Source organism: Nelusetta ayraudi, unplaced genomic scaffold (genome assembly GCF_046127955.1).
Source record: "Nelusetta ayraudi isolate G7.1 ecotype Tasmania unplaced genomic scaffold, CSIRO-AGI_Nayr_v1 ptg000057l, whole genome shotgun sequence".
In the NCBI taxonomy this organism is placed as follows: Eukaryota; Metazoa; Chordata; class Actinopteri; order Tetraodontiformes; family Monacanthidae; genus Nelusetta; species Nelusetta ayraudi.
The window spans coordinates 728,188-755,820 of NW_027466107.1; the positions used below are offsets into that span (position 1 = coordinate 728,188).

A 27,633-nucleotide genomic window follows, 5' to 3' on the forward strand; every position below is an offset into this window, starting at 1 on the left:
GGGGGGGGATTCATATCAGGGGCGAGTGCGAGTGAGTGACACTGGCTTCTTCTTCAGCTTCTTTTTTGGTGGGGGGTTGGGAAGGCTTGAAATCATCGTGGGAGAATCTGAGAATCTGAGAATCCCCGGACCGCACCGTCCTGGACTGGTGGTCCAGGTGGCGGCACACAACTTCCTCCCAGTAGGACGGGGCTTTGGCAACTTGGTCGTCGAATTTTGCAATTCCTTTTTAAAGCTTCAAAGGCACCACGTGGAACGAAGAGGAGGAAACTGACGCACCTTTAACACGGCAAACTAGTTCTAGTGAACAAAAGGCTCAGTGTGGTTGATTTCATTACAGAAAGGTCTCAGCTGGGGACAAAAACAATTTCCAAAATATTGTTGCGTCGGCTATTGACTGAAAATGACCTGTTGCTGCGTTAGCTCCGCCCCTCCTGCCCTGTGAGCCGAGGCCAGCGGAATGAACTGATGGACTGCTGTAAACACCGACGGCCTTGCCAATCACAGGTGGGTCTGACTCATGGGCGGTGACGTCACCCAGCGATGGGCAGTGAGAAGGGGAGGGAACCTTGTGGGTGGGTGTGGTTCTGTGTGTTCTGTGTGTTCTGTTACAATTTTCTTTCTTGTTAGCCAGCCTGCCTTTGTGCCTGCCTGTGGGTCTGGACAGTGGTAAATGATGATGGTGATGGTGGTGGTGGTGGTGGTGGTGTGGGGGAATGGGGGGGGGTCGGGACAGACTCGGGGCAGTGAGGAGGGGGAGGGGCTGAGAGGAGGTGGCAGGTGGAAGTCAAAGCAAAACGATTTAGCACAGTGGGAGCTGAGGTGTGTGAGTGAGTGTGTGTTTGTGTGTGTGTGTGTGTGTGTGTGTGGTGGGGGGAGCGATCGGGGATGGCGGTTGTCAAGGACACGGTCAATTGCCCCCCAGGCCTGGATCCTTACCCACAATCCTCCACGGCTGTGCGCTAGCCAGTGGAGACGGTGGCCAACATGTTACCAGCCAATCTTCTTTTTGAATTTTTGCATGGCAAAAAAACTGGGGTGGCGGGTCGGGGGGGTCTAGTGGGTGGAGCCAGGCCCGAAGGGTCAATGTCACATGACTCAAGAGGAGGGGAAACAGAAAGGGGAGGGGTGAGGGGTGAGATGAAAGGTCAGGACAGTGGTGTGATAATATTGTAATCTACCCTCAGAACTCACTCCCATCTGTGCTTAGCCGCCGCCCACACATCTGCCCACCCACCCCTCCCCCACCCGCCCACCCTCACCCCAGGCCACACCCGCTGCTCCCAGGACACAAACTCCCTGCTGGTCTGCCCAACTCTCCATCCCTTTCCCCCGCCTTCCAGCTCACTTCTCCTCCTTCTTGGGCTCCTCCTCCTTCTTAGGCTCCTCCTCCTTCTTGGGCTCCTCCTTCTTGGGCTCCTCCTTCTTCTTGTCGTCCTTCTTCTCCTCCTTCTTGCCATCGTCCTTCTTCTTGTCGTCCTTCTTCTTGTCGTCCTTCTTCTTGTCCTCCTTCTTGTCTTCCTTCTTGGCCTCCTCCTTCTTCTCCTCCTCTGGCATGGGCTCCGTGGTGAGGACCACCTTACCGATGTTGTTCCTCTCCTGCATCTTCCTCATGGCGTCGCCCACCTGCGGGGACAGACAGATGAGAGGAAGGTGGTTACATAAGAGCAGCAGGAGCGGGTCCCTCCTCGTGCCGAGAGCCCTTGTCTCAAATTTCTGCTGCTGGTGGAACCCTCGCGTATCACTTTATGAAAAAGTCCATTTGTTTTGATGAAAATTTAATCAGCACTGAGGGGAAATGAAACTGTAGCAGCAGGGACGAAATAAAGGATAATAAATCAAACTAGGGGATGGAAGCGCAGTGAGCAAATACGCCCAGAGCAAAGAATTTATTGAGGATAAATGTAATAAAATGTTTATGTTTACCAGCCGGCAGGAAATGCGGACAAGAAACAGAATGCGGGAGCTTGTTTTTTTTTTACATGACTCATTGTTTAATCTGAGTGACAATGCCTCGGAATAGCAGTCGATTATTTATCTTTATTCTGAACACGTCTGCGTGTCTTTTGAGTTTGGGAGTCTGGCAGAAGTTTGAGTTTTGGTTACGTGGAAGTTTTCAGTTTAATCTGACTGGACGCTTTGTTATGACTGAGCGAGTCCAGAGTGGTTTCCCACGTAAACAAGGCTAATAGGGAGGCGGCCGCGTCCTTTTCTACTTAGCAAGCAAAGCAGGGACACTCTGACTATAAGGCGGCATTTTGCCAATTTGCTTAACTGACTTAAGATCAAAGGAGAGACAACAAGCTTGTTAGAAACCATTCTGCTCTAAAAAAAAAAATAGAAAGAAAAGAAAAGTAATGGCCAGTGGTTCTAAGGGAAAACCACAAGGGTTCTAATGCCTTCACTGGTCAAAAATCTATTGGTTCTTTATATATTACAAGTATTTGATTTTAGCCATAAACTATATGTGCACATTGCGAATTGCATATTCCATCCATCCACTTTTAGATCTTCAATTTCTCAGACATTGAGCCTCCAATATTTATTAATCAACCCTAAAATTCTGTCGCGCTCCAGAAAACAGAATGGAGAGCGACAGTGGGCGGGGCCAGCAGTGTCTGGACCCGTTCAAATTGAAATGACGTTAGAAATGAGCAAAGCTGATTTTTTTGTAAAGAGAAAAGACACTGACAGCTGACTGGTGCTCAAACCCCCATCAAGTGATTTGACAGTAAAAACGGGAGCGAGAGGAGAATCCCACCGCGCTGCGTCCAGCCTGGTGCTCCTCCCACGGCAGGCAGACCACCTAACGACCAGTGCCACGGCAACAGGGCCATCTCCTAGCAACCTGACGAGGCCGACGAGTCAGACGCACGGAGGCGAGGGAGGAAGGGAGGGATGGAGGGAGGGGCGGGTGGAGCACCTCAGACGAGGAGCGAGGGGGATGTGGAAAACTGTACCAATCGTCTTGGCTGTGAATGGAAGTCATCAAGAGGGGGCATCTTACGTCTTCCCCGGTGGCTCCGCCCACCGCCTCCATCCTCCTGCGGCTAGGAGCCGATGCCCTCCCTGACCCCCAGGCATGTCTCCGCCTGCTATTTACAGCCGCTGACGTGATCGCCGCCCACAGATGCGGGCGACGGACCAAGAGAAGGAGCAGAGAAGGAAGAGTGCTAATTTGCGAAGACTGCGAGGGGATCATCATCACCATCACCATCACTATTATTATTATTCTTATCCTTCACATTGTGGAGTTCTCTCTCAGCGGAAAAAACAAAAATAGGAAGTGCAGTAGAGTGAGGTGTGATGGATGGGGGGGCGGTGGCCACTGCACTCGCCACTCGTGGTAATCGATCATTTATATAATTAAGTATCGCCTGGCAACAGATGTGGTGGAGCCACAGGCGGAGGTGATCCAATAGCAGAGCTCCGTTCACATGGCACCGGGAGAAAAGGTGGCTGTACACAAGACGTGGGCTGAGGGAATACACCTCGTACTTGGTAAAGCGAAAAGGTCAACTGCATTCTTTCAGACGCAATGACTAAACACTTGACATGTTTGAGACTCGAGTGTCACAAGTACAAAAGACAGATTTGTAAAAAATACACACAACTGAGCAATTATCCTCAAAGACACAACACAACATATAATTTAAATGAGCACCGACAGCCCTCCAACTGGCTGGTGACCACACCCTCACTCACCCACAGTGAGGTGTAGCCCCGCAGTTTTAGCAGAAGGCTGTAAACGGAGGGCTAATTGTTTTTCCGGAGATGTGAAAGTCTCTGAAAATGACTTTAAGTAAGAAGAGTGACTCTGTCTTTATACTGCTTTTCCCCCCCGACAATGTTTCATTCATATGCAGCTCCTCAAATTGTCATATTTCATCCTATCCAGCACATTAACTGAGAAAAAAAAAACAGCAGCACTTTGTCTTTGAAGCCACTCCACATTATCACACCATGACACTCAAGACAATCTGCACTCGACCTCTTCAAACCAGACTGAGACACACCTTCCCTCCTTCCTGGCTGAGCAGCTTTCATCTCTCCCTTCCTTTCCTACTCGACGTCAGGGCCCCTCCCTGCAGACAGACGCACGCTCCTGCTCAGGGAGCGTCGCCATAGCAACAAGAGAGAAAAAAGTGCAACGAAAAAAGAAAAGAAGAAGAATGGAAGCACGGAGGACAGCTGGAGTAGCTGACTTAAAGGATGCGAGGAGTGAGGAGGAGGAGGAGGGGGAGGAGATAGAGGAGGAGGAGGAGAGGCAGAGAAAGAGCGTCGGTTGACGGGCGGAGAGTGAGAGAGAGAGAGAGAGAGAGAGAGAGAGACTCTCTGTCCCACCGACAACAGAGCCCGTCGGCCCGCGACCCTCTTCTTCTGTGTTCTTCACACTCTCTCTGTTGTCTCATGTCGCTCCACAGTGTCAATGCTGTCAACCACAATCTGACTCTGTCTGTCTGTCTGTCTGTGACTCAGTGAGTGAGTGAGTGAGACGGCCCAGACACACACTGTCTCCACTTGATCCTCACGGGGGTGGAGCCACACCCGGCTCCTCTCAACATCCCTCTCACACACACACACACACACACACACACACACACACACACACACACACACACACACACACACACACACACACACACACACACACACACACACACTGCAGGTAAGATCTCAGCTGGCGTGAGGCCCAGTCCCAGGTGACTGTGCTGCAAGTGCTCGTGTGTGAAAGTGTGTGTGGATGTAATTCAGGTGTAAAGACCTCCTGAGACACGCTGTCACACCTCCACACATGGAGGATGAGGAGGGTGAGGGGCTGCTTTTAGTCACAACATCAAGACACACACACTCACACACCAAGTGCATGTCAGACTGCCCATGCATGCAGGTGTGGTGTGTGTGTGTCTGGGGGGTTCCCGACCTGCTCCAGGTGCCAGGTGGAGTCGATGTGGGGCTTGATCTTGCCCTCCTTGTACAGGTCCAGGATGGTGTTCATGGCGGCGGTGATGAGCTCCGTCTCGCTCTCCAGGTAGCCCAGGTGGAAGCCGCACACCGACTTGTTGCCCTGGATGAGGCTGAGCGTGTGGATGGAGAACTGATGGTACCAGTTCTTGGCCACAGCGATGAGGTTCTTCTTCTGGCCTGCCAGCATGTTGGCAGCACCTGGTGGAGAAGCAGGGAGAGAGGGGGCACAGGCTTGAACTTTAAGCGTGTCTTATTTCCACCTATTGATTTATTTTTTGGGCAGCTGACACACCCACTTCCACCCAATAGATAACTGACCTTGACCATGAGATCACTTTAGAACAATTTATTTTCTCACATTGAATTGAATTGTATTATTTATTGTGATTTTTGATGAGATGCAGTAGGCGAGTGTCAGGCAACCTTGAAATTGTGCAAAATTAAAATGTGGACTGAAAAAAATTACTTGCATAAAACTTTTCACACGTCGCAAAAAAGTCTTGTCCTTGAATTAGTTGTTGGTTTTTTTTCCTCCAAAAAAGGATGATTTTTTTTTTCTTTTGTTGCATCTAAAATTGAGATATTTTGAAGTATTGCCAGACTGGGGGCGGGGGGGAATGGAGCTGCGCTGTCATGGATAATGTCTTCCAGAAGTGGTGGGGAAGATATAATATTGCTAAGAGGCGACAGCGCTAACCACAGCACCGCCATCCTTTCACAACTCTGATTGAGCAACATCTCTGAAAAACTGCCACATTTGTATAAATATTGCGCAAGTCTGATCACAGGCCTGCGTTTCCTTCCGCCCTGGCTCTCAGGGGGAATCTGGGAAGAGGTGGGTGAGGGTCTGGGGAGTGGGGTGGGGGGTAGGGGGGTTTCCACTACATTCAGACACATTCCAGGTTCAGAACAGAAAGAACACTCATTGTTCCGCCGCGCATTCTTTCTTTCTGATAAGCTGGAGGAAGAAGTAGCAGCCGGACCTCCGCGGACAGGAGGGGCGGAGTCAAGAGGCCGTCAGGGGTGAGGAGGGGCGGGGTCTAGAGGCTGACAGGGGTGAGGGAGGGCGAGTGGGGCAGGGGTGACCACCATGCTGGGGGCAGTGGGTTGTGTTTTGCTGCAAGGCAAAGGCAGGGCCCTGTTCTCCACAGATGCCGACCCCGCCCACCTTCCCATGCACGCCGCTCACAGACTGGCATCGCCACAGAGCCAGCGTAAAAGGCCTTCCTACAGGCTACACACACACACACACACACACACACACTCACAGAGGACCCTTGCAGTGCAGGTCACGCTGGCCACTGAGAAGAAGCTCCATTCTGTGGCTGCGAGTGGCAAACCACAACTATTTTTTGCTCTGTATTCATTTGTGTTGCGGTTAAATCCCAGGATGTTTGGACTGACGGCCAGTCATGCTTGTTACGCTTCTGCAATTACATTTTCAGCAGGCACGTTGCTAAAATAAGGGCCTTTCAAAAGAGACGTTTCAAAAGTTTTTTTTCTTAATTCATGGGGTGCAACTACAATGTGAGGGAATTTAAGTTTTGAGATTTTAGATTGAACGTAAATGTTTTCATGTGCAACCGACAGATACTTGGTCATAACGTGACATAACCAGGACATAAAAGCTGCTTTCTGTATTTTTACTTCTGCTTCCTCATTAAAGAAAACAGTCCAAACCAGGAAAACGGGGATTATTTTTGTCGTTGAATTTTCCTTCTTGCTGCCGCTTCACTGTTTCAGAAGACAAACTTCAGGTCCATGTTGCTCATGGGTCTGTTTAGAAGTACCTTTTTTTTGTTGTAACCATGAATCTTCACTGCTGAGTGCAAGCACCTGTCAGGCCTCTCTGCTTACCTGTCCACCACTTTAGGTTTCATGATTGAATTTTTTGACGTGTTGCACTTACCATAGGTGATAAGTTTTCCCATCGGCTTCAGCAGGTTGTAGGCCTTATGGGTGTCTGATCCCCCCAGAGGGTCCAGAATAATGTCCATCCCTGGAACACAGGAGGGAGAGGAAGGAGAAGAAAGGGGACAGTTATCAGTGGTGTGAATTTGGAGATTTTGTGCTGCCTGCCAAGTTGCCCCTTAAACAAACACCGGCATGCCAGAGATCACTGGGAGTAGCGAGTGCGGCCAAGTTGTGCCATGTTTACGTGGAGAGCAGGAAGGGGAGGCCAGATCCTCTCTTGTTTTCTAATTCCTGCCACTGATAAGATTGGAGGAATTCAATTCCTTCCCGGCCCGGCTGCTCTCACCCTGTCCTCGCTGGCCGCTGAGCTTTTTCTCTCAGCTTATTAGCGTCTGGCGCTGGAGCTCCGGCCTTAATGATGCTCCTCTCTGCCTCAAATTGGGCTCCTCCTCTCCGCTCCGTTAAGCTCCGCTGCCACTGGAGGCTCACAGCGGGACTCCGGGCCGGACCCCGGCACGGCGGATTTGACGGAGGGACAAAGGCGAACTACCAGACAGATGGAGGGAGGGGGCGGGGGAGCGGGGAAGGGTACAAGGTAGCTCGTTTGGCCGGCACATTGATCCAGGCATCTAATTAGACACATCCTGTCTGAAGTGTCAGCGCGGCCCCGACTCTCCGCCCGTCCCTGCTTTGTCTCTCCGTCTCGCTCTGTGTCACCGAGTGCAGAGGCGACGCGAGCATCCGACACCATGACAGTCTCACACACACACACACACACACACACACACACAGCAGAGGCCGAAAGAAAAAAAAAAGAAAAAACAGAGAGAGGGAGGGGCTGGGAAAAATGAACTAGGAACTGGTTGTTGCTTCATTTCCTTGAAAAGCAACATTGTGTTCCTCTCTGCAAGTTCAGGGCAGTGTCGAAAATAAAACCAGTTCGCTGCTGCTGCTTCACTTGCAAGTAAAATTTAGACTGCTGCATGTTCACAGTGCTGCAGCCCTGCAAAGCTTCACAGCTCTGCATGTCATAATTCATGCACATTCCGTCTCGAAAGCCCTTTTTTGAGCTGGTCAGAATGTAACTGGCAGACCTGACAGAGTCCTTGGAGTTGAAAGGGGTGGAGCCAGAAATGGTTTAGCTGCGACTAAAATAGGGAGGCAAACTACTAGTTTGTCAATTGAACACCAATCTGTTTGCTTTGTGTAGTGCAGTTTTCACATTTGTGTATTTTTTTTTGCCGTTTGCTCTCTCACCTTTGGGGCTGATCTTGCGGACTTCCTCCACGTAGTCCTTGGTGCGATAGTCGATGGCGTGCGTGACTCCGCCCTCGCTGATGGTCTCGTGCTTGCTGGCCGACGCCGTGCCAAACACGGTCACGTCCTTCACCGTCTTGCACAGCTGAGTGGCGGCGATGCCCACACCACCTGCAGGCCAGAGAGGGGCGAGACAAGTTAGAAGATAAACGGTTGGCAAGGAGTTTGGCTACAAAAAAAAGAGTAGAAAAAAAGCAAAAGGTGAAGGTGCTGAAGAATTTCCATCTCAGGGATGTTGTTCACCTGCAGGTAAATGTGAATTTCTGATAATTATCATCCAAAAAACAGACTGAGTCAACGGCCCCGTGGGACTTGTTTGGCTCAGGGGTATGTAAAGAGCGCAACGAACACACAATGGCAGCGCTGCCACGGGGCCGAGGAGAACAGACGCCCACACACAGATGCGCAGCCTCAGGAGAAGGTAGCCATTGTCGAGCCCAAATGCCACATCTAATTTTTTTTTTTTTTTTTTTGGACTCCCTTATTCCAGACAACCTGTCTCACATTCCGCCGGACAGAAAAACACAGGCGAGGAATCTGTTCTGTCAGGGGGAAAAGACGGAGCCGGACCACATTTTTATCGCCGATGACAAAAACACGGCTCCGTCTCGACCTGCCAGCTGCAAACAAATCCCACTTCCTTATCCTGCCCCCCCCCCCACTCCTCTGGAAAAAGAAAATGCAGCGAGCTAGATGGCTTCCGTAGATGGCTTTGACGCACTCCCTTTATTTGAAAGTGTGTACACAGTTGCAGCGCAAAAAAAAAAAAAGAAAAAAAAGCCTCAGTCGTTGTTTGCAGAGAAGGAATAGGTTACTGATAAGCGACGGCTGGTTTTGAAGCGCAGGCTCGGGTCGAGGACTCGGACTGAAAGGCCTCCGTAAAGGTCACGTACGGCTGAGCGGGTAAAGAGCACGTCGTGCCTGATATGCGGAGGATGAACGGAGGGGGGGAGGGAGGGGGAGAGAGAGAGAGAGAGAGAGAGAGTGAGGCCGAGCTACAAGTGTGCATGTGCATACATCCAGCTGCAGCGCTGAGCGATTAAACTGATATTTGCCAGCCAATGACAAATGGCGATGGCTAATCAGATAGACAGGAAGTCATGAGAATGAGCCAAACAGGAAGAAGATCTTCCTTTATTGTTGATAAAAACACCCTTAGAAACTGAGAAACATCAAGATATGACGTGTTTCTATAGTGCCTTAAAATCCACTGATGGAAAAAAAACAAACCAAACAATAATCTCAACAAATTTCAGGTTTTATTAACAGGCCTCCCGTTAACGTTGTGCCTTCTTAAAGATTTCACAGAAATGAAACCTTCTGAAATCTCCGGCTCTTTCATTCTTCCGCTGCCTTGAAACACTTTCACAGCTGCCTAACGAACCATTTCCCTCTGATTATGCACGTCTAGTTTCCGCTGCTTCACGTCGGAATAGAATGAATGACCTTCCGCAGCCTCCTGCTCAGCAGAAAAGTGAAGTGCGAGTGACGGATGCTGCTGGTGCATCTGAGGTGCTGCCACTTTAAAGTTGAACACAGAGAGATGCTACCAAACGGATTAGCTCGATTTTGTGTCAGCCCGTTCCCTACCCACAATGCCGCTGAGCGGGGCCAAGAACGTGTCTACTTTGCGACTCGGCTCTGACGGCTTCCGCTTCGCCGGGGATAATCGGCGAGCTGACGGGAGAAACGCAGCTCTCAGGCTGTCGCTGTTGTTGCTGCTAGACTGCAGCCTCTCCTCGTCCTCGGTGACAAACCAAGTTTGCGTTGCCAGGGAAACCAGGGCCAAATTGCCGGCGATGACTGAGCAGAGGGAGCCATTTTGTTTCATTGGCTGCTCTTCGCTCGCCGCTGCCGAGGGACTCTGAGAGGGCGAGGGAGGCCTGTGGGTGGCCAGATTTGGGGGCGGGAAGTGACCCGAGATCTGACACACGGAAGCAGATTTTTGTTTGAGGGTTTGATTTGACAAAAAAAAAAAAAAAAAAAAAAGTGGAAAAAATCTACTAAATGGCTGCGTTGCACAGCGGCCAGCAGGTGTGAAACGTGTCCAACAGGATGCTGCGCTCATTAATCCCTGGTACTTACAGCCAGTTGATTGCATATTAATATTGAACTGCTGCTGCTTGCCGCTAATTATTTTGCCAGACGGCCAGGAAACAGCTGCTTTCGAAGGTTATATTGCCCAACAGTGATATTTCACACATGTATTATTCACTGCTTTTTGGAACGAGTGCGCCGGTGACATTTTCTAATCCACGCAACAGCTCCGGAGTTACGCAGACGGATGGACTCCCTCAGTGGGTGTCTTCCGAAGCTACTCTGTCACCACTCATGTGACCTCATCCAAAGTTTGGGCTCGGAAATCCGACTCAACACCGTGTTTTCAGCCAGAGTATCCACTTGTTGTTGGGCAAAAGAGAAGAAGTGAGGCGGCGACAAAGCTGCCCGTGTTTCTCAGCATGAGACAGCCGGGGAACTGCACGAGTGAACTGAAATCCAACGTGAAGAATAAGAAAACGTCAAGAGGATTTCCCAGTGCCAACTCGCCTCCTGGCCAGGAAGCTACGGTGGATTCCTTTTAAAGTTCCTTCCATGAAACTCCAGAACTGTTATGTGTTTGAGGAAATGCCACCAGAGCCTGAATCCAAAAAGGCAGTAAATGGCTAAAATAATACATTTCCATTTTGTTGTGTTAATCTCATCACACTGCTCCGTTGTGCTTTTCTTTCGAACAAATTTGGAACAAATGCAATTCTATGTGTTGTGAAAATCTGGTGCTGGGCAGGAATAGAAGCAGGAGAAGGAGGAAGAGGAGAAAGAGGAGGAGGAGAAGGAGGAGAGTACCTGTTTCTGAGAACAAACTCCTGATCTGTCACAAGACTGCAGAGCTTTGGCCAATATCCCCATTTCTTTAATCTTCATGTAGAAGACACACACACACACACACACACACACACACACACACACACACACACACACACACACACACACACACACACACACACACACACACACACACACCTTCCTAAACCCTGATTGGCTGACAGTTATCGTCTAATCTTTGCAAATATGCACCCAGATTAGAATATTCGCCTCCCATCCACTGGACAGTTTCAGTTCCCGTTTGCCTTCTGTCATTTTAGCACTTTCACTCTGCGCTTTACTCTCTATGTCCACTATTTGTTTTTTTTTTAACCTTCCAGTGTAGAAGCCTCTCTCTCTCTCTCTCTCTCTCTGTGTCTCTCTCTGTTGGCAGGCGCGAGGTGTGATTCCAGGCCATCCACAAACACTTATTACTCGGGGAGGGGAAGAGAAAGCAGCTCGAGCAAATTCTTGCGGCTAATCGCATTTGTTCCACATTCAGGCTAATTGTTTACACCTCAAAAAATTACAAAGTGCCACAAAGGGCTCGCCTATCTATGAGCGCGTGTGTGTGTGTGTGTGTGTGTGTGTACGTTTTTGTTTTTAAAGAAAATTGATTCGGCTTCTCACACACACACACACACACACACACACACACACACACACACACACACACACACACACACACACACACAGTGTGTTTTTTGTCTTCGCCTCTGATGTCGTTACATAGTTACAAAATTTTGGCACGATGTGCACTTGGCTTCCAGCAGCAAAGAGGATTTCTCTCTCTCTCTCTCTCTCTCTCTCTCCCTCCCTCTCTCACCAAAAAACACAGAGGAATCCAGACTGACACTCGGCTCTCTGTTGTTGCTGCGCACCCAGAGTTCATTAGCAGCGGTGGGCGGCGACGCCAGAGATGTTTTTCACATTCAGACATCATGCACACATATCGTCATCCAGATTCAATTTCACATTTTTTCTTTCCAGAGACAACGGGACAACTTATTGTGCATTTTTTCCCCCCTGAACACTTCTGCAGTGGAGCTCAGGTGCGGCTCGACCGTTCTTTTTCATTTTCCTGCCGAATCCCTTCCACATTTTGGCTTCCACGCTTCCTCAAAGGCTCTGTCGTCCACGCTAGCCCTATCATTAGCCTGTGGTGGCAGACAAAGAATGAGATTTAAAAAAACTAAACAAAAACACGGGGCAAAGTGGAGCTACGCGCCTCTTCTTGCCCAATCTCGCCGCCCCTGCCGCTGTGGCTTTGTTACAACATCAACAAGGCGGCTGACCGGGATGAATGAACGTTCCAGCTCCGAGTGCTGGAACGACGATAGGAGCTGCGGTCCGCTGTGAACTTCTGAGGTATTACTCCGTATTATATAAGCCGCTGTGTGTGTGTGTGTGTGTGTGTGTGTGTGTGTGTGTGTGTATGCAGCGCAAGGGCCTGAAGTACGGTGGAACGTGCTCTTTCTCTCTCTCTCTCAAAACACATCACAGCAAAAACCGGAAGCACTTCTCTTTTTGTCAGTGGGTGAGTTGATTATTTAAAAAAATAAACACACACACACACACACACACACACACACACACACACACACACACACACACACACACACACACACACACACACACACACACACACACACACACACACACACACACACACACACACACACAAAGGCTTGTGAACAAAAAGCTCCCTGTGATTTCCTGAGTGGTCGAGCAGGAAAACAAACTAAGATCAATGACTCCACTGGCTTCATGCAACAGGACAAAGTCAAACTCGTTGACACATTGCTGAATTCTGTCCCTCGCTTAAGAGATGGTTTGCAGGATTCTTGCGCCGTTACACACTGCCTCTGCGCTCATCGAGGTCAGATATTATTCGTTTTTGGCAAAGAATATCGCTCGGTGAGCTTCCAAGCTTCCATTTCTACCACAATGGCAAAAAACAGAACTTGGTTCTGGCTTTATTTCTCAGAATTGAGACTTTTTTTCCTCCCATTCGCGTCGTAATCCTGACGTGGAGCCTTGGATCGCCGTCTAAATTTCTCCCAGTCGCTGTCAATATTTCTCTTGTCACGGCGAAAAGCGGCAGGACAGGCCGCAGCTCACCACATGACCCCCGCTCCCTTCCCCAGTAATGGAATTTGAAATGGTCTTACAGACAATATTAATCATGATTATGGAATAAAACTTGTCCAGAAATGGAAAAGTCCTTCCTTTGCTCGGTTTGTGTTTTCAGAGGCCCTTTGTGATGTCGCAGAAGTCCCTGAAACCTCTCTTTAGATTTGAAACCAACCACACCCTTGGCAAGCTGTTGGCTCCGCCCTCTAACACCACCTTGTGGAAGGTCCAACAAGCGTCCATTTCTGCAGAAGGCTGTAAACGCAGGGTTAAATATGCTGTTTTTTGGAGATCTATGTTGTTTTTGCAGGGAATGATTTATGGTGACAGGGGCTTGACTGCAGTTTGGGAAGCAAGATGCAGATGGGAGACGAGGGATGACGAGAACCTTTTAGTTTGCCAGAAATCTGTTTTTATGACATTCTTACAGTTTGATTGCATAAACTGACTTTTTGTCTTTCATTTTTATGCGGCACCCATGATTTTTTTGTGTGTTTTAAATCACAATTTATTACTTCAACCCTCAAGCTGCCATGTGAGACCTTTTTCTTTTTTTTCTTAAAAAAAACAAAAAAAACAAAAAAAAAAACCAACTTAATGGGGCCACGATTTTTATTTATATTTCCTTAAATGAGCGGCTGGGGGTGCACGCACGACAGAGTTACTGCAGTACTGCTGCATCTCGGGTTTGCTGGAGGTGCTTGCGTGCAAAAACACACACACACACACACACACACACACACACACACACACACAGAAACAGGTGTCCCCGCACACACCTGCACCCCTGCACGGTGGTTACTGTGGCTGTTGGGGGATGGAGGTCATCAGTCAACGGCTCGCAGCGATCACAGCGAGGTGATTGGCGGGTGAGGAGGCGGAGCTCGCCCTGGTTTCCCTCTCCTACGGCTGCAGCAGCTGAAGTGCTGCCGGCGATGCCAGGCAAAGGGGAAGGGGAGGGGCGGGGTCGAGGGCGGTGGGGTGGAGCGGGGGCGGGGGGGTCACACAGAGACGGTTCAACCGCACACAGCCCAGACTCCCGCTTGGTGGTCACACTGAATTAGCATTCTGTAAAGTGGGCTAAGACTTCCCGAGCAGGCAGGCAGAGAGAGAGAGAGAGAGAGAGAGAGAAAGAGAGAGAGAGAGAGAAAGAGAAAGACAAAGAGAGAGAGAGAGAGAGAGAAAGAGAGAGAGGGAGAGGCAAAGACGGGAGGGGAAACGCTTTCAGGGCGCATCACATTTGAATGTTTGCTCTGGGGAACAATAGGTCCATAAAAGTGAAGGCCGGGCCTGTCTGACGGCTGTGCAGCTCTGATTCATTGCAGCGTTTTGGAAATGTAATTAAAAAATAAATAAATAAATAAAATACACACAGCGGGGGACTGATAGCAAATACTGGGAAGTCACTTTTTTATGAGCTGCTTGTTTACAGCCTACGCGAACACAGCGGAAGATAATTGTCTTTTCTGTTACTCCAGCCTTTTCACACTTCTTATGCAACCCCCCCCGCCCCCCCTTTCCCCCCGCCGAACAGCTGATCCATAGTAACCACACATTTTAAAAGTTCTGTCCCCGTCCACAGAGAAATGTGTGAAGACGTGTGTTACTCCACTCCAGGTAGCGCTCCTCTGACAGCCGCTGCACCAGTTGGTGAATAACGAACGAGCGGCGGTGATCAACCCAGGCAAGCAACACTTCAGGTTTTTCTTTGAAATCTCATCGCTAGTAAGAGGGAGGGAAGAAGCTCACAAGCCTGGGGGTGCGACCTACAGATCTGACATCAGGGTGGAGGTCTGGAGCCCAGGAGATCCAGACACCTGCTCCACTGCAGCGGCGACGGGTCAGGAGTTATCAATAAAGTTCTGTTGTTTTTCTTTTATATATATTTAGAAAATGACACTGCAAAGAGTCGTGAAAATCAAGCATTTTGCATTTTCTTGGGTATCGACTGCAACCCTCTTCGCATGGACATCATGTGATCATGTGATCCTAAGTGTCACCTGTCGGCGCTGCATGTCCACTCCACTAGGGGGCAGCAGCAACAGAACCGGAGGTGTCCAGGGTGGGTTAGGACTCCCCGACGATGGCCTCGCAGGAAACTTGTCTTTGTTACGAAAAAGCTACAAGTCAAAATCGTCCAAAAACTTCTGGACACCGAGGCCAAAAAAAACACAAACCCATCAGATAAACCGACTCATGCAGCACCGCCCCGACTCGTGTTGTACATTCCACATCTGCAAAACGCAATGCGTAGCGACGCTCCGACAGCCACTCCAGCGCTCATAAATAAAACAGAGGTGGACGTCATCCTCGGAGGCAGCGGCGGCGGTGGCGGAGCCCCAAATGTATGCAGGAATGTTTTGGCCGTGGGTGTGGCGGCAGAGTCGCTGGCCCGCGTTCGTAAACACTGGGAGCGGTTCAGCAGGAGGTCAGAGGAAGACGCATCCTCCCACCCACCGCTGGACAGGAAGCGAGGTACCGAGCTCTGGTCCGGTCCAGGAGGACTGGGGGGGGGAGGGGTCACGTGGCGGAGCGGAGGGTCAGCTGAGGGGGGTGGGTGGGGTGGTGGTGGTGGTGGTGGTGGTGGTGGGGGTGCAGAAGCGAGAAGGGAGGCACGATGGGAGGAAACACTGCCAGCTATTGTTCGCAGGGCGAGAGGGAGGACAGGAACGGATCCATGAGGGAGCGAGCGAGCGAGCAGGAGAGAGAGAAAGAGAGAGAGGGGGGACGGACGACGGAGGGCCGCGCCGAGCACCGTTTAGGCGCTCGGCACTGGGTCACCTGACCGGCGGCGGAGCAGAGGCTCAGCAGATTTGTCGGGAAACGAGGCCCTTTGATGCTCCCTGGATGAGCTGCGGTGAGGGAACAATGGCCAAGCAAAGGGCAGGAGGAGGGGGGTGGTGGAGGGGGTGGAGGGGGTGGGGGGCAGCACGTGGTCAGCACCGCCGCCGCCGCTGCCGCCGCAGCAGAGATGGATGATGGGTACTCGGAGTTCAAAGCGGTCGTTGCGCAGGCTCTGCGTGGGAAGGATGTGACGGCCACCAGTCCAGGAGTTTCTGCAATAAGTCGATCTGATCTGTCACTGATCTGCGAGGGGTCGCGCAGTCAAACTGAGCACACATGCAAATGAGAAGCTGCAGGAATGCAGCGCTGCGTCCCTGCCGTTATTCCGAATTCATGGCCAGCCGTACCGCGATACTGTGAGATAGCGTAATGGTCTGACGAGAAGCCATCCGACTGCACCTTCAGCAGGGCCCCTCGGGTCACCCGGTGGCCGAGCGGCAGCACTGCAGCGGTCAGGCCAAGGGGAAGTCAGCGGGGGCTCTGTGCTCAGCTGACGCGCTGCTTCGCAATGAGTCGACAGAGATGCCTCTTATGCTTCTTGCTTCTTGGAAAACGCTTTTATCTGACGGCAATGTTTTTGGAGAAGTGCCGTTGGCGTCATTCAACATCTACTTATAATGCAGGACAGATCCGATTAAAAAAAAAAAAAAAAAAAAATTGTATTAAAGTCTACGAAGGCAATGCTTTGCATTCTAAGGGTGCATTTTATAAGCTGGTTTTATATTAAGGGAGTATGACAGTAACACTCACTGCCAGGAAAAATAGTCATGATATTCGATTCGTTGAGGGAATGTGGCGCACAATTTATGTTGGAAATGAACTGACTTGCCTGATATTAATCAGGAAAATAAGATTTGAAATTTTTCTATTTTAAATCTTGGGAAAAAAAAGTTCAGTTTTCTCAAAAAAGACCTTCAATCTAACATTTCACACTTTCGCGGTATATATATATATTTTTTAAGTGTTTTAAGTGTGAAGAATTTAGTTTAATTAAAAACTAATAAATAAAAAAACAAAAAATTATTTAATTTATTATATAAATAATAAGAGTGCTGCTTCACGCTACACAGGCTGAGGGATTCCTGCATTTCTGGGCAGCGGCTCACACCGAAGCAACAGTTTGAAGGAAAGCATTAGTGGTTTTGGAAGCACGACTTTTTCAGAAAGCGTTGCACTGTATCCTGGAACTGGAGACCACAGCATGCCGACTTCCTACATTCAGAGATGGAAGTCAAATGACACTGAATGAGATTTTAACTTGATATATTACAACACACACACACACACACGCACACACAGTCCAGATGGAAGCTGCCGAAAAGTGGGAGTGGTTTGCCTGAATCTGGACATCTGATTCTCTGGTAAACACACACTGCACCTACAAGGAGCAACCTAAGAAATTTGTGCATTGCATAACCTCCAACTGCATGAACCCTACGGAGCTGCAAAGGTTCGGTTTAGGTTACTGAGACGCTGAAAACCTCCCTCAATTATTGATTAACTTCTTTCTCCTTTTCGGGCAACACTGGAAATGTGACTGAGGGAAAAGTGATTTTTATCGATGTACACATATATATACAGTATATGTACATATTCAGAGTGATATAAAGTGATATTCAGAGGGAATAAACTGCAGTGATGCCACTGTCTGTCTATCTGTCACTCTGTTTCTCCTTATAATAATAATAGAAAAAACCCACCAGGCTCCAGAAGGCTGACTGAAACCAGGGCCCTGCAAAAATCTGTCTTTGTCAAGCAATATTTTTTCTGATCTCACACATCAGAGAAGAGCAGAAGGAGTTCTTTGACAAACTGGTACTCCAGACCCGCTCATCTAGCGAGGCTCTGAGAGCCGGGGCAGCGGGAAACCCAAAAGGCCAGTTGTCACTGGCGGAGGACGCTGACATCTCTCAACACCTTGTAATGATCGTCGCACGTCCAGGAAGGACACAAGCCCCGAGGAAAACGCCGCAACCCTGACGATCCGAGAAACCAGCTGCCTCCACCCTCCCGGGAGAAGAGAGAGAGCCCCGAGGAATCGACACTACCACTGCATTCCTGCTACAATGCTGGAGCAGCAGCAGCAGCAGCAGCAGCACAAGAAGGAAAAACCCTGTCCCAGATGGGCGTCGACACGGCTGAGTGACATCAGCTGGAGGACTGTGGGAAGTCAAACATTCTCTCGCCGTCTTGCAGCTGGTGCGACGGCTGTCTCAAGATCGGCCGTTGCCGCCGTTGCCGTCGTTGCCGTCGTTGTTGTTGTCACCTCACAAACTGGCTCGCCAGACGCAGAAACAACAGCCTCCGGTTGCCAGTGCACGCCCGGGCCCAGAGCGGGGGAGCAGGGCCAGCTGATAGCAAAGAGTGGAGCGACGAAGAGGTGGAGGAGGAGGAGGAGGAGGAGGAGGAAGAGGAATTTGTGTTTTGGCACCGACACTCTCTACTCTCTCCCTCCAGCTGGCCGGGTCGTGTAAACACAGCGGCCTTCAGCTGCATCAGGCAGCATCACGCCCTGACGCAGGTGCTCCTCCTCCGCCCGCCGAGCTCTCCCTCTGTCCTCCACCCACCCACCATGACCTCTGACCCCGGACCTCTCATTCCCCCATCCAAAGTGGTCGGGCGCATTTCTCACCACAGGTGCCCCTCCGGCGACCGCCATCACTCAGCCGCCGCCGCCGCCGCCGCGCCGAGCGTGAACACAACAAAGGTTTTCCTCCCTTTAGATTTTCACATTTCCACTTTGGAGGCCGAGACGTCTTCAAAGGCTCCTTCCCCATAAATCTGCTAGATGGGGGAAGCGGGTGGAGGAGGGGCAGCGGGGGGAGGGGGGGTGGTTCTGGCTGGTGCGTAAACTGCGGAGTGGAGCTAAGCGGGGGGCCGAGTCGAGGTTCTCGCGCATCAAACCGAAACTGCGTGTGGTTTAGCACATTTTCTGAAAGGAGGGGGTCACTGTTTCAGTTTGGCAGCAGTAATTTATAGAATCTGTCTGCAAATGGAACCTCGCGCCGCTGTCCTCTCCGCCTGCCCCGTTTCACTGCGGACGTTTATTTCTTGTCGACTCGCTTTTAATTGAAACAAAATTGAGGTGTAATAAAAAAATTAACGCAAATAGGGGCGGAGCCAATCACCGTAGGCAAAACCGTTTCTGCACGGAACTCAGCAGAAAAGCACCACGCCACAAAATGACAAACTCGGCTGCCATTGGCTACGATGGCTTGAAGTCCCACGCAAGCCACGCCCCTGAATGGGTCGACATGCAAAACACATTCAAAAAACGTGCAGTAGATGTGGAAAAAGTGTTTGGGTCGGGCCTAGTTAGCGAGCACACTGAAAGAAAATACCTAAAAAAAACTGTCAGGCAGCTCCTGGAGCTGGTGAGACAAACAAACAAACAAACAAACAACAATTTCAAATAAAAATAAAATTCTGCCTCCTACTTCTTGCAATGAACCATCTCCAAAATATATTTGCCCAGATGGAATCGCAGGAAAAGGCAAGGCCAATTTTTTCTCAAAAAAAATAAATCATTAAATTGGATGCACATTTTGAAATATTTTATTTTCTTTCATTTCACCATAGCTCGCCACTCTTTTGCCTTTTGCATATCGCTTTTGTTTTTCTTCACGTGTTTGCTTACCGGCAGCAGCGTGAACCAGGACGCTCTGGTTGGGCCGCAGGTTGCCGAAGTCGAACAGCATCATGTAGGCGGTGATGTAGTTGACGGGGAGGGCGGCCGCCTGCTCGAAGCTCATGCCCTCTGGGATGAGGAAGGTGTGGCTCACCGGCGCCACCACCACCTCCTGCCACAGCCCGAAGCGGCTCAGCACCATCACCTTGTCGCCGACCTGCCGGGGGAAGAGAGACGCAGTCTGAGCCGAGGAGAAAAACAAAATCACGAGAGACACAGAGGAGCTGCTTTTCTTTTTTTTTTCCTTTCTTTTTTTTGGGTTTCGCCGACGGCTTCCTGGAAACACTCGGCCACCCTCGTCCAGCTGAGACTTGGACAGTTTGCTCTCGAGGAGCGGCGAGCAAACACAGGGAGCGCCGGAGCGACGCTGCAGCCCCTCGGTAACCGTGGCGACCTCGGCGAGGGAACAAACGAAGGATCACAGAAACCACTCAGTGGCTCCGTTTAAGTCGATTTACACATCAGAGATTTTACACATCAGAAGCCCAGAAGTTTGATTTGAACCCCCCAAAGAGGAAGAGAAAAGCTGAACATATTTGACATATTTCCCCTCATGCCTTATTTCCTAAAAGTTACGTGAGTTCCGCTCTCAGAGGAGCCGCAGGTGGCGTCCGACGTGCTGGGAGCCACATTCACCGTCTCGGCTCCAAACAACTCTTATCAAAAGAGGAAACCTGCGATTCACAAATGTCACTTTTTCAGAAGGACGAGCCGCTGCGTAAACAAACCCGCCGCCAGCCAATCAGGGGAGGCCGGCCGAGGGACACGGGAAACAGAGACATTATAACCCTCTTCCTGTTTTCTTCCTCTGGCCTGATTCAGCCCTGTAGACGGCGCTCTCCCTCCCTCCTCCCTCCCTTCCCTTTCTCTCCCTCTCCCTCTCTCCCTCTCTCCCTCCTCCCTCCCTCACCCCCACCTGTCTCCACTCTCCTCCCTTTCGTCCTCTTTCGCTTCCTTTTCCTCTGAGCGCTGCAGAGCATCTTCCTTCCCCTTCTCTCCGGGCCCCTGCTCTCATCCTGTCTGCTTTCTCTTTCTACCCAGTTCTGCCAGTTCCTCCGACTTGGTGCCATGGTCAGTGCCATTAAAAATTGCAAACATGCACGTATGGAGACTGATCGAAGGAAACACATTTCCTGTTAGATGATGATCATTCAGTGATCAATGTTTTTTTGGCTGTTTCCTTCAGTGTCCCACTAAATCTGGAACGGAAACCCAGGCCACTGTCTTTTTCTTTTTTTTTTCTGACTACGCCGTCTTTGCTACTGTCTTGCTGTTCCCTGTGGGCTTGCAGGGAGGCGTGGCCTCCCGGCATCCCGTCCCATCCTCCTCATCAGCGGGACGGGACAATGGGTGCCCATCTTTCCTCCCCGCTGGCCTCTCAGCGCTCGTCAGAGTCCCTGCCAGATTCTTCCCCATGGCTGAGCATAAGACAGGCCGGCCTCCTCCTGGGAACGAACCCTCTCCACCCGGGGCCTCTCTAATGGTCTGCAGGGAGCCGACAGTCCTCTCCAATTAGAGAGATCTTCTCTGTCCTATGTCTATATCGCCGTTTATCGAGTCTCTGTCGTTTTTGTTTTCAAATCTTGCTCTTGATTCCCGACCTTGGTTACTTCTCCTACTCCTCCTCCTCCTCCTCCTCCTCCTCCTCCTCCCCCTCCCCCTCATTGTTGTCGTTTTTGTCCGCTCTGCTGACTCGTGCCCTATCGGCCACCTCCCAAGTTAGGTTTTTTTTTTCCTCCTTTTTTGAAGTTCTTTTTAGTTAGTTCTTTCCTGTTTTTCAGTCTTTCAATTTTATCAGCCTCGCAGACGTAATTGGATGTGGAGTGTGGCACAGGTCGATAGATGAGGGAGGGATCTGGAAACACACACACACACACACACACACACACACACACACACACACACACACACACACACACACACACACACACACACACACACACACACACACAATATGACTCATCCATTGCCTTCAAAACTCATGTGCAGCAGTGCTGCGGCGCCCACGATGAGCATGCCAGTTACTGTCAGGGGGGAGAGACAGAGAGAGAGAGAGAGAGAGAGAGAGAGAGAGAGAGAGCCTCGTGACGGCTCCGTTGCCACATATTTTACACTGTGACACACAAACTGGTGGTGCTTTCACTTCCTTCTCTCACCATTGGGGGTCAAGAGTGCGGGGTGGGTGAGAGTGGGGGTGAGGGGGGGAATGGGAAACAAAGACACTTCCAGTTCCAGCTGCATATGAAGGGAGTTCATCAGACGATGATTCAGTTGGGGGGATTCGTTGACCTCCAAGGCAGCTGATTTGTGGTTGTGAGCTTTTGATGATCTCGGCAATAAAAAAAAAAAAAAAAAAAAAAGCACTGACAAATGTTGAGATCATGAGTTGTGATCCTGATTCAGGTTGTGGCACCAGAGCAAGGTTGACTCCGCTCAGCCGGCGCTCCTCATGTAAATGTAATTAAGAGGACTGAGAATGTTCCTGGGGTGGGCCACGCCCTGCTGGACCGCCGGCTCGGCCTCCTCCACTTGACTGCATGGCCCATTATGCAAATGAGTGCATCACGCCGACGACATGTTTCTCATCTTTGCTCTGCACTTGCTTTTCCTCCAAGGTGCATATATTTGCATGTTTATTCATCATTTTTCATTTCAGAATAGATTGTCCAAAAAAGGGAGAAAAAAAAAGACTTTTTTTTTGGCTCTTTGTTTACAGCCAGCTGCTTTTTTTGGCCTTCTGTGCGTTTTTGGAAGGGGACAAAAACATGGCGGACACACCGTCACATCAGGGGTGTGATCACTGATCTGGGAGTGGTGTCAGGGCCTTTTGTGACATCACAAAGAGCTAATTTCCACAACTAAGGGTTGCAGCAAACCCATTTTAAAGAGTGGAGCAAGCAAAACAAGTGAAGGAATCTTATTTGGGGGGAATTCAGTGACAGAAAACATTGGGAGAGTCAATTTCGCAAAAATATGGGACCTTTAAATTTTTTAAAGGCCCCACCCTGAAGGCTGCTGTTATCCCAGGGCTGACAACAGAGTGTCTCTACAGTGACTAAAAGCCAATTAAAAATGAGACATTGCTCAAATAAAACTTTGGCAAGCAGTGAGTCTGGGGTCATGTGGGACCTTCACTGGTCTATAAATCTATAACGCAACTTGTTTTGAGAGTCTAACAGGGGAACGCCGCTGGGAGCAGGCCCCCGAGGAGGCCAGCACAAGAACTAACACCGAGCGGTCCAAGCCAGTGGTTAGTGGCCAGCCGACCGTCAGAAAGCCTTGCTGTGACGGTGACGCAGTGGACATGTAGAGTGAAAGGAGCAGAGCAGGAAGGAACGTGGAGATAATCTGAGGGAAGAGGAAAGCGGACAGGACGCTCGTATGTTGGGAAGATCAAATTCCTCAGCCTGATAAAAAAAAAAAAACCCTCGCAGAACGCATCAGCATATGTTTATATTGGCTTGCACTAGCTAAAATAAACCGCAGTCATACAATAATGTTGTTTTTTTGTTTTTTTCGCCGTCAGTGTGACTGACAGGAACTGAGGGATTATATTAAAAAGGAGCAGATAATACACAGGCAGGAAAGAAAGGGATGAAGGAAGTACTGCAACGGCGACCTGAGCCAAGAGGAGATAATTGAGAACATCTGGGTTAGATCCTACCAAAGCTCAGCGAGCCAGAGTTTGAGAAAAAAAAAAAAAAAATGCTGATGTTTGGTATCTGGGGAGCCTGACTGGAGATGACTCTCAACCCCCCCCCCCCCCCCATTCCCCCCCCCCCCCCCACTCACTCTTGCACTCCCAAGTCATTTAAGGTGAGGGCAGTCCTGACTTCATGCAACACCATCACCCCCACCACTCCTCCCCTGTGGGGTGGTCGCTTGCTCGCGCTCCACCGCAGTTATTAAAAGGCAGAACAGCGCCGGGCATGCGGCGAATAATAAAAGCGGAAGTGCCACGGAAGTTGCAAAAATGATAACACGGCCGAGGCAACAGGGCCGTGACGCTGCAGAGTGCTGCCTCTGCACGTTCCTTTTTTGGGTAGAAGTTTCTATTTTGAAGGTGGTGGTGGTGGTGGTGGGGGGGGGGTTCGTTACAATGGACTCATCAGTTTTCGTGGTGACAAAGTGCCTCGTTGTCGTCAAAGACACATGACACAGTTTGAAGTGAAATGTCTTCCAGGCAAAAGGTAGAGGGTTTAATTTTAGCTGCAGGGAGGCAGAGTTGAAGGAAATGAGAACAACACATACTGTCACTTTACATTTTCCCATCATCCTTCAATTGAAGGGTGGAATTTCTAGTTGAGGCATGTATAGAGTTGTGTGTTTGTGTGTGAGTGTGTGTGTGTGTGTGTATATACGTGTGTGTCTGTATACTGTATATGTGTATATACACACCACACACACACACACACACACACACACACACACACACACACACACACACACACACACACACACACACACACACACACACATATACACCATCTAATCTAAATGTATTTGCCACTGCTATACTCTTCTGTAAAACCAATAAGAATTTATTGTATGTGTACAGAATAGGTATTCCTACTGCTGTTGTTTGAATGAAAATGGTGGATGCTGGTCGTGGGCCGAGAGACTGGAGCTGCAAAGCTTGCGTGTTTTAAACGCAAAGTGTAGGAGCATTTTGTCTCTTTCGTCAACAATAAAAGGTTCTGAAAAAAATATCACAGATTGATAGATATCATGAGATCCTGATGTCATTGCTTCTCCAACTGGTAGAAACCAACCACTGAGATTTTTTCCCTTTCCCGTACCATAGTTTTCTATATCTGAGTATATCTGAGAATAGGTTGAAGCCAAGTTCAAGGTTTAAATAAAATCAGCCAGACTTCACCCTCTGTGCCGGCTGCCTGGGGAGCAACTCATCAGACACGCCCACTATTGTCTGTTTGTTCTGTGCATCTGCCTGAGTGTGTGTGTGTGTGTGTATGTGCGTGTGTGTTTTAAGTAAAGACGTCTGAGCAGACAGGTGTGGCTACAGAGCGGCGATGATGCTGATGCTGATACTCTCCTTAAAGTGATGAGCCATCAACGTCGACACGCTCGCTTACCACCGAGTCGGCTGCCAAAAGATCTCCCACATCTCCATCATCCCTCCATCCATTACGAAGATCGGCTCTTAATTCTCCACCCCGAGGGAAGCTTGAGGATGTGTGTACGCGTGTGTGTATGTGCACACGTGTGTTTGTGTGTTTGTGTGTGTGGCCTGACCTTTAAATCCAATCTACATTGCTGACAATGTAGAAAGAAGCGGCCGAGTGTTTGGGATCTTAACCCTGCACGACGTCCCGCTGCTATTGGCCGACCAGTTTGCAACTCAAACCTCCATCGCTGCACAGGCCTGGACTTGACAGACACGGGTGCCAATTCAACCCCCACACCCACCACAACTCCGACTGGCCCGTCAGTGCACATGCATCTCACATGTGACCGTCCACACTGTCATCAACCGGCATCCAGGAGAGAAATGTGTCGCTCTTACAACAAACGGCTCGACTCATCGCTGGGTGATGTGCAACATTTGAGTTGGCAGTGATAAAACAAATTATATATACAAAAGAAGAGAAGCTTTTCAAAGGCACAGTGATGCCATGCAGCCTGGAGACAGATGGACGAGCCTGTGAGTCATCGCGCGATTCCAAGAAGAGGAAGAAAAAAAAAAAGAAGAAGACTCGAAATCCTCCTCCTCCTCCTCTGTACACAAATCTTTCTGGGCGGTGGACGCTTTATGGGGTGCTAATAGACTTGGCTCGAGCTTGCGTGATGGTATATTGGTGGCAGTAAATATGTGTGTATTAGCGAGTGTGAGGGTGGGGTGGGTGAAAAGCCAGTGAGACTTCTCCACAGCGTGCTGTCTGATGGGAGGCGCCGCGCCCTTTCTGCTCGCTCGGTGCGTCTCTGCCGGTAACAAAAGGCGTCGCTGCCGCTGGTTCCCGTCGCCCGAGTCAAGTCGGCCGTATTTCTACCTGTAGCTCGGTAATATTCTACAAAATAAACCACCTTATAAGACCCATTCGTAAAAAAAATAACTCCCATTATTGCCGGATATGGTTGGAACAAGGTGGGGTTTTAGCTGATCTGAAACAGGATGGGAGAGACACAAACCGCTTTGTGTGTGTCTGTGTTGGGTGGAGGGGATTAAAATTGTAAATGTTAAGGCTCAACGCGTCTTCTCGCAAGAACTCTACCCCTGACACAAAAGACAACTCTCGGTCGACGGGGGGCTTTAATTTTGAAAGCCGGGCAGGAGCGGCCTGATATCCGGCGCCTCTCTGCTGGACTTGGCGCGGCTCTCAGCGCCGCGCGCCCCTGGCACACATCAAAGCGCAGCAGTAGCGGCAGCAGCGTAGGTGCTGCATGGGTGGGAGAGGCGCTCGGCGGACTCGCAATGTGTTCATTTGGAGGCTGACAGCCACCCGCGCGTGCGCGTGCGCGGTGCGCACTGCCTGTGGACGGTGGTGTGGGAGTTGCACGGGCGCGAGGAAGAGACGCACGTTTTGCGCGCAGACAAGGAGGGGCGACGCCTTGTCTTCATTGTGTCCAACTCAGTAACGCACCTTCCACGCGCACATCCGCACCCACTGCCTCCACCCTTCCGCCCCCCCCCCCCAAAAAAAAAAAAAAAAAAAAAAAAACAGAAGGTCTTTCTCTTACGCACTTTACGCACTACGCCGACGAGCTCACGGGCGTTACAAATGAAATGGTTGCGCTGAAATCATCGAGCTGAGCAAACATCCTGCCAGCAACGGGAAGTATTGATCGGTGTAACAGTTGATTGGCGTGAACCACCAGCAGCAGCACAGGCAGCAGCACCGCCACTCCCTGAGTGAGCAGCGAGCGGAGCCTGACACGCCCATGTACCCAGATGGAACTGCTCAGCATCAGAGAAAACACACACACACACACACACACACACACACACACACACACACACACACACACACACACACACACACACACATACACACACACACACACACACCAATAAAAACGGTCAAGAACCATTTAAACGGCTTTTGCGCACTTACTTTTCTGTCAGCCACCTCTTCTCCGACAGCCTCCACCACCCCGGAGCACTCCATGCCGGGGGTGACCGGCGGGGACGGCAGACGGTCGTAGAGCCCCTGGCGAGCCATCAAGTCGGCGAAGTTGAGCCCGCACGCTTTGACCCGCACCAGCACCTCGCCAGCCTTGAGCGCCGGCTTCCCCTTCTTCACCTGCAGCTTGACTTTGTCATAGCCACCGTAGCCGGTGAGCACCAGGGCGCGGTAGCTGAACGTCTCCTCCTCGGGGGCCTTGTCGGTGGCCGCCGCCGCCGCCGGGGTCGCCTCTGCGTCGGCGGCGGCTGCAGGCGGTGACTCCGTCTTGGGCGTCTCGCTCTTGGGCTCCTCGGCGGGTTTGGTCTCCTGCTTCTGGTCCACGGCGTTCTGCTGCTGGGCAGGTGCGTCTTCTCCAGACATGTTTCAAGTTGGGGGAGCTGAGAGACTGTGGCGAGTGAAGAAATGTGCTCGGGCGACTTTCTTGAAATGGTCTTGCGAGTGAAAGAAAGCGCAAGAGAGAGAGAGAGAGAGAGAGAGAGATGCTCTTTCAGGAAGTCTTGGATGGAGACGCTGAACCCCGACAGACAGACAGAGTGGGCTGATCTGTGTCCAGTGGCTGTCAACGACGCCGCGCTCTGAGTGAGAGTGGGACGAGACTAAGGCAGGCTGGAAAACACGGAGATGGCTTCTGCGAGGCTGGGATTGGCTGCCGGGACTGGACTGGGTTTGGCTCTTTGTTGGGGAGGGCGCTCGAAGAGAAAGTCCACAGTGCATCAGTCTGAGAGGTGATTTGCAAAAAAAAAAAAAGTCCATAATGGCAAC

The 27,633-nt window shown here is 50.4% G+C and overlaps 1 protein-coding gene across 1 annotated transcript; it reads right to left on the reverse strand.

Moving 5' to 3' along the window:
• On the reverse strand, window positions 1–27,461 carry vat1 (vesicle amine transport 1). Its single transcript, XM_076038667.1, has 6 exons — window positions 26,800–27,461; window positions 19,676–19,883; window positions 8,140–8,310; window positions 6,878–6,967; window positions 4,925–5,166; window positions 1–1,626 (listed from the first exon to the last, which is right to left on the reverse strand). Exons 1-6 carry the CDS (start codon window positions 27,229–27,231, stop codon window positions 1,345–1,347), a joined length of 1,425 nt encoding a protein of 474 aa, XP_075894782.1. The 5' UTR covers window positions 27,232–27,461; the 3' UTR covers window positions 1–1,344.
• Between the last annotated feature and the right edge of the window lie 172 nt (window positions 27,462–27,633).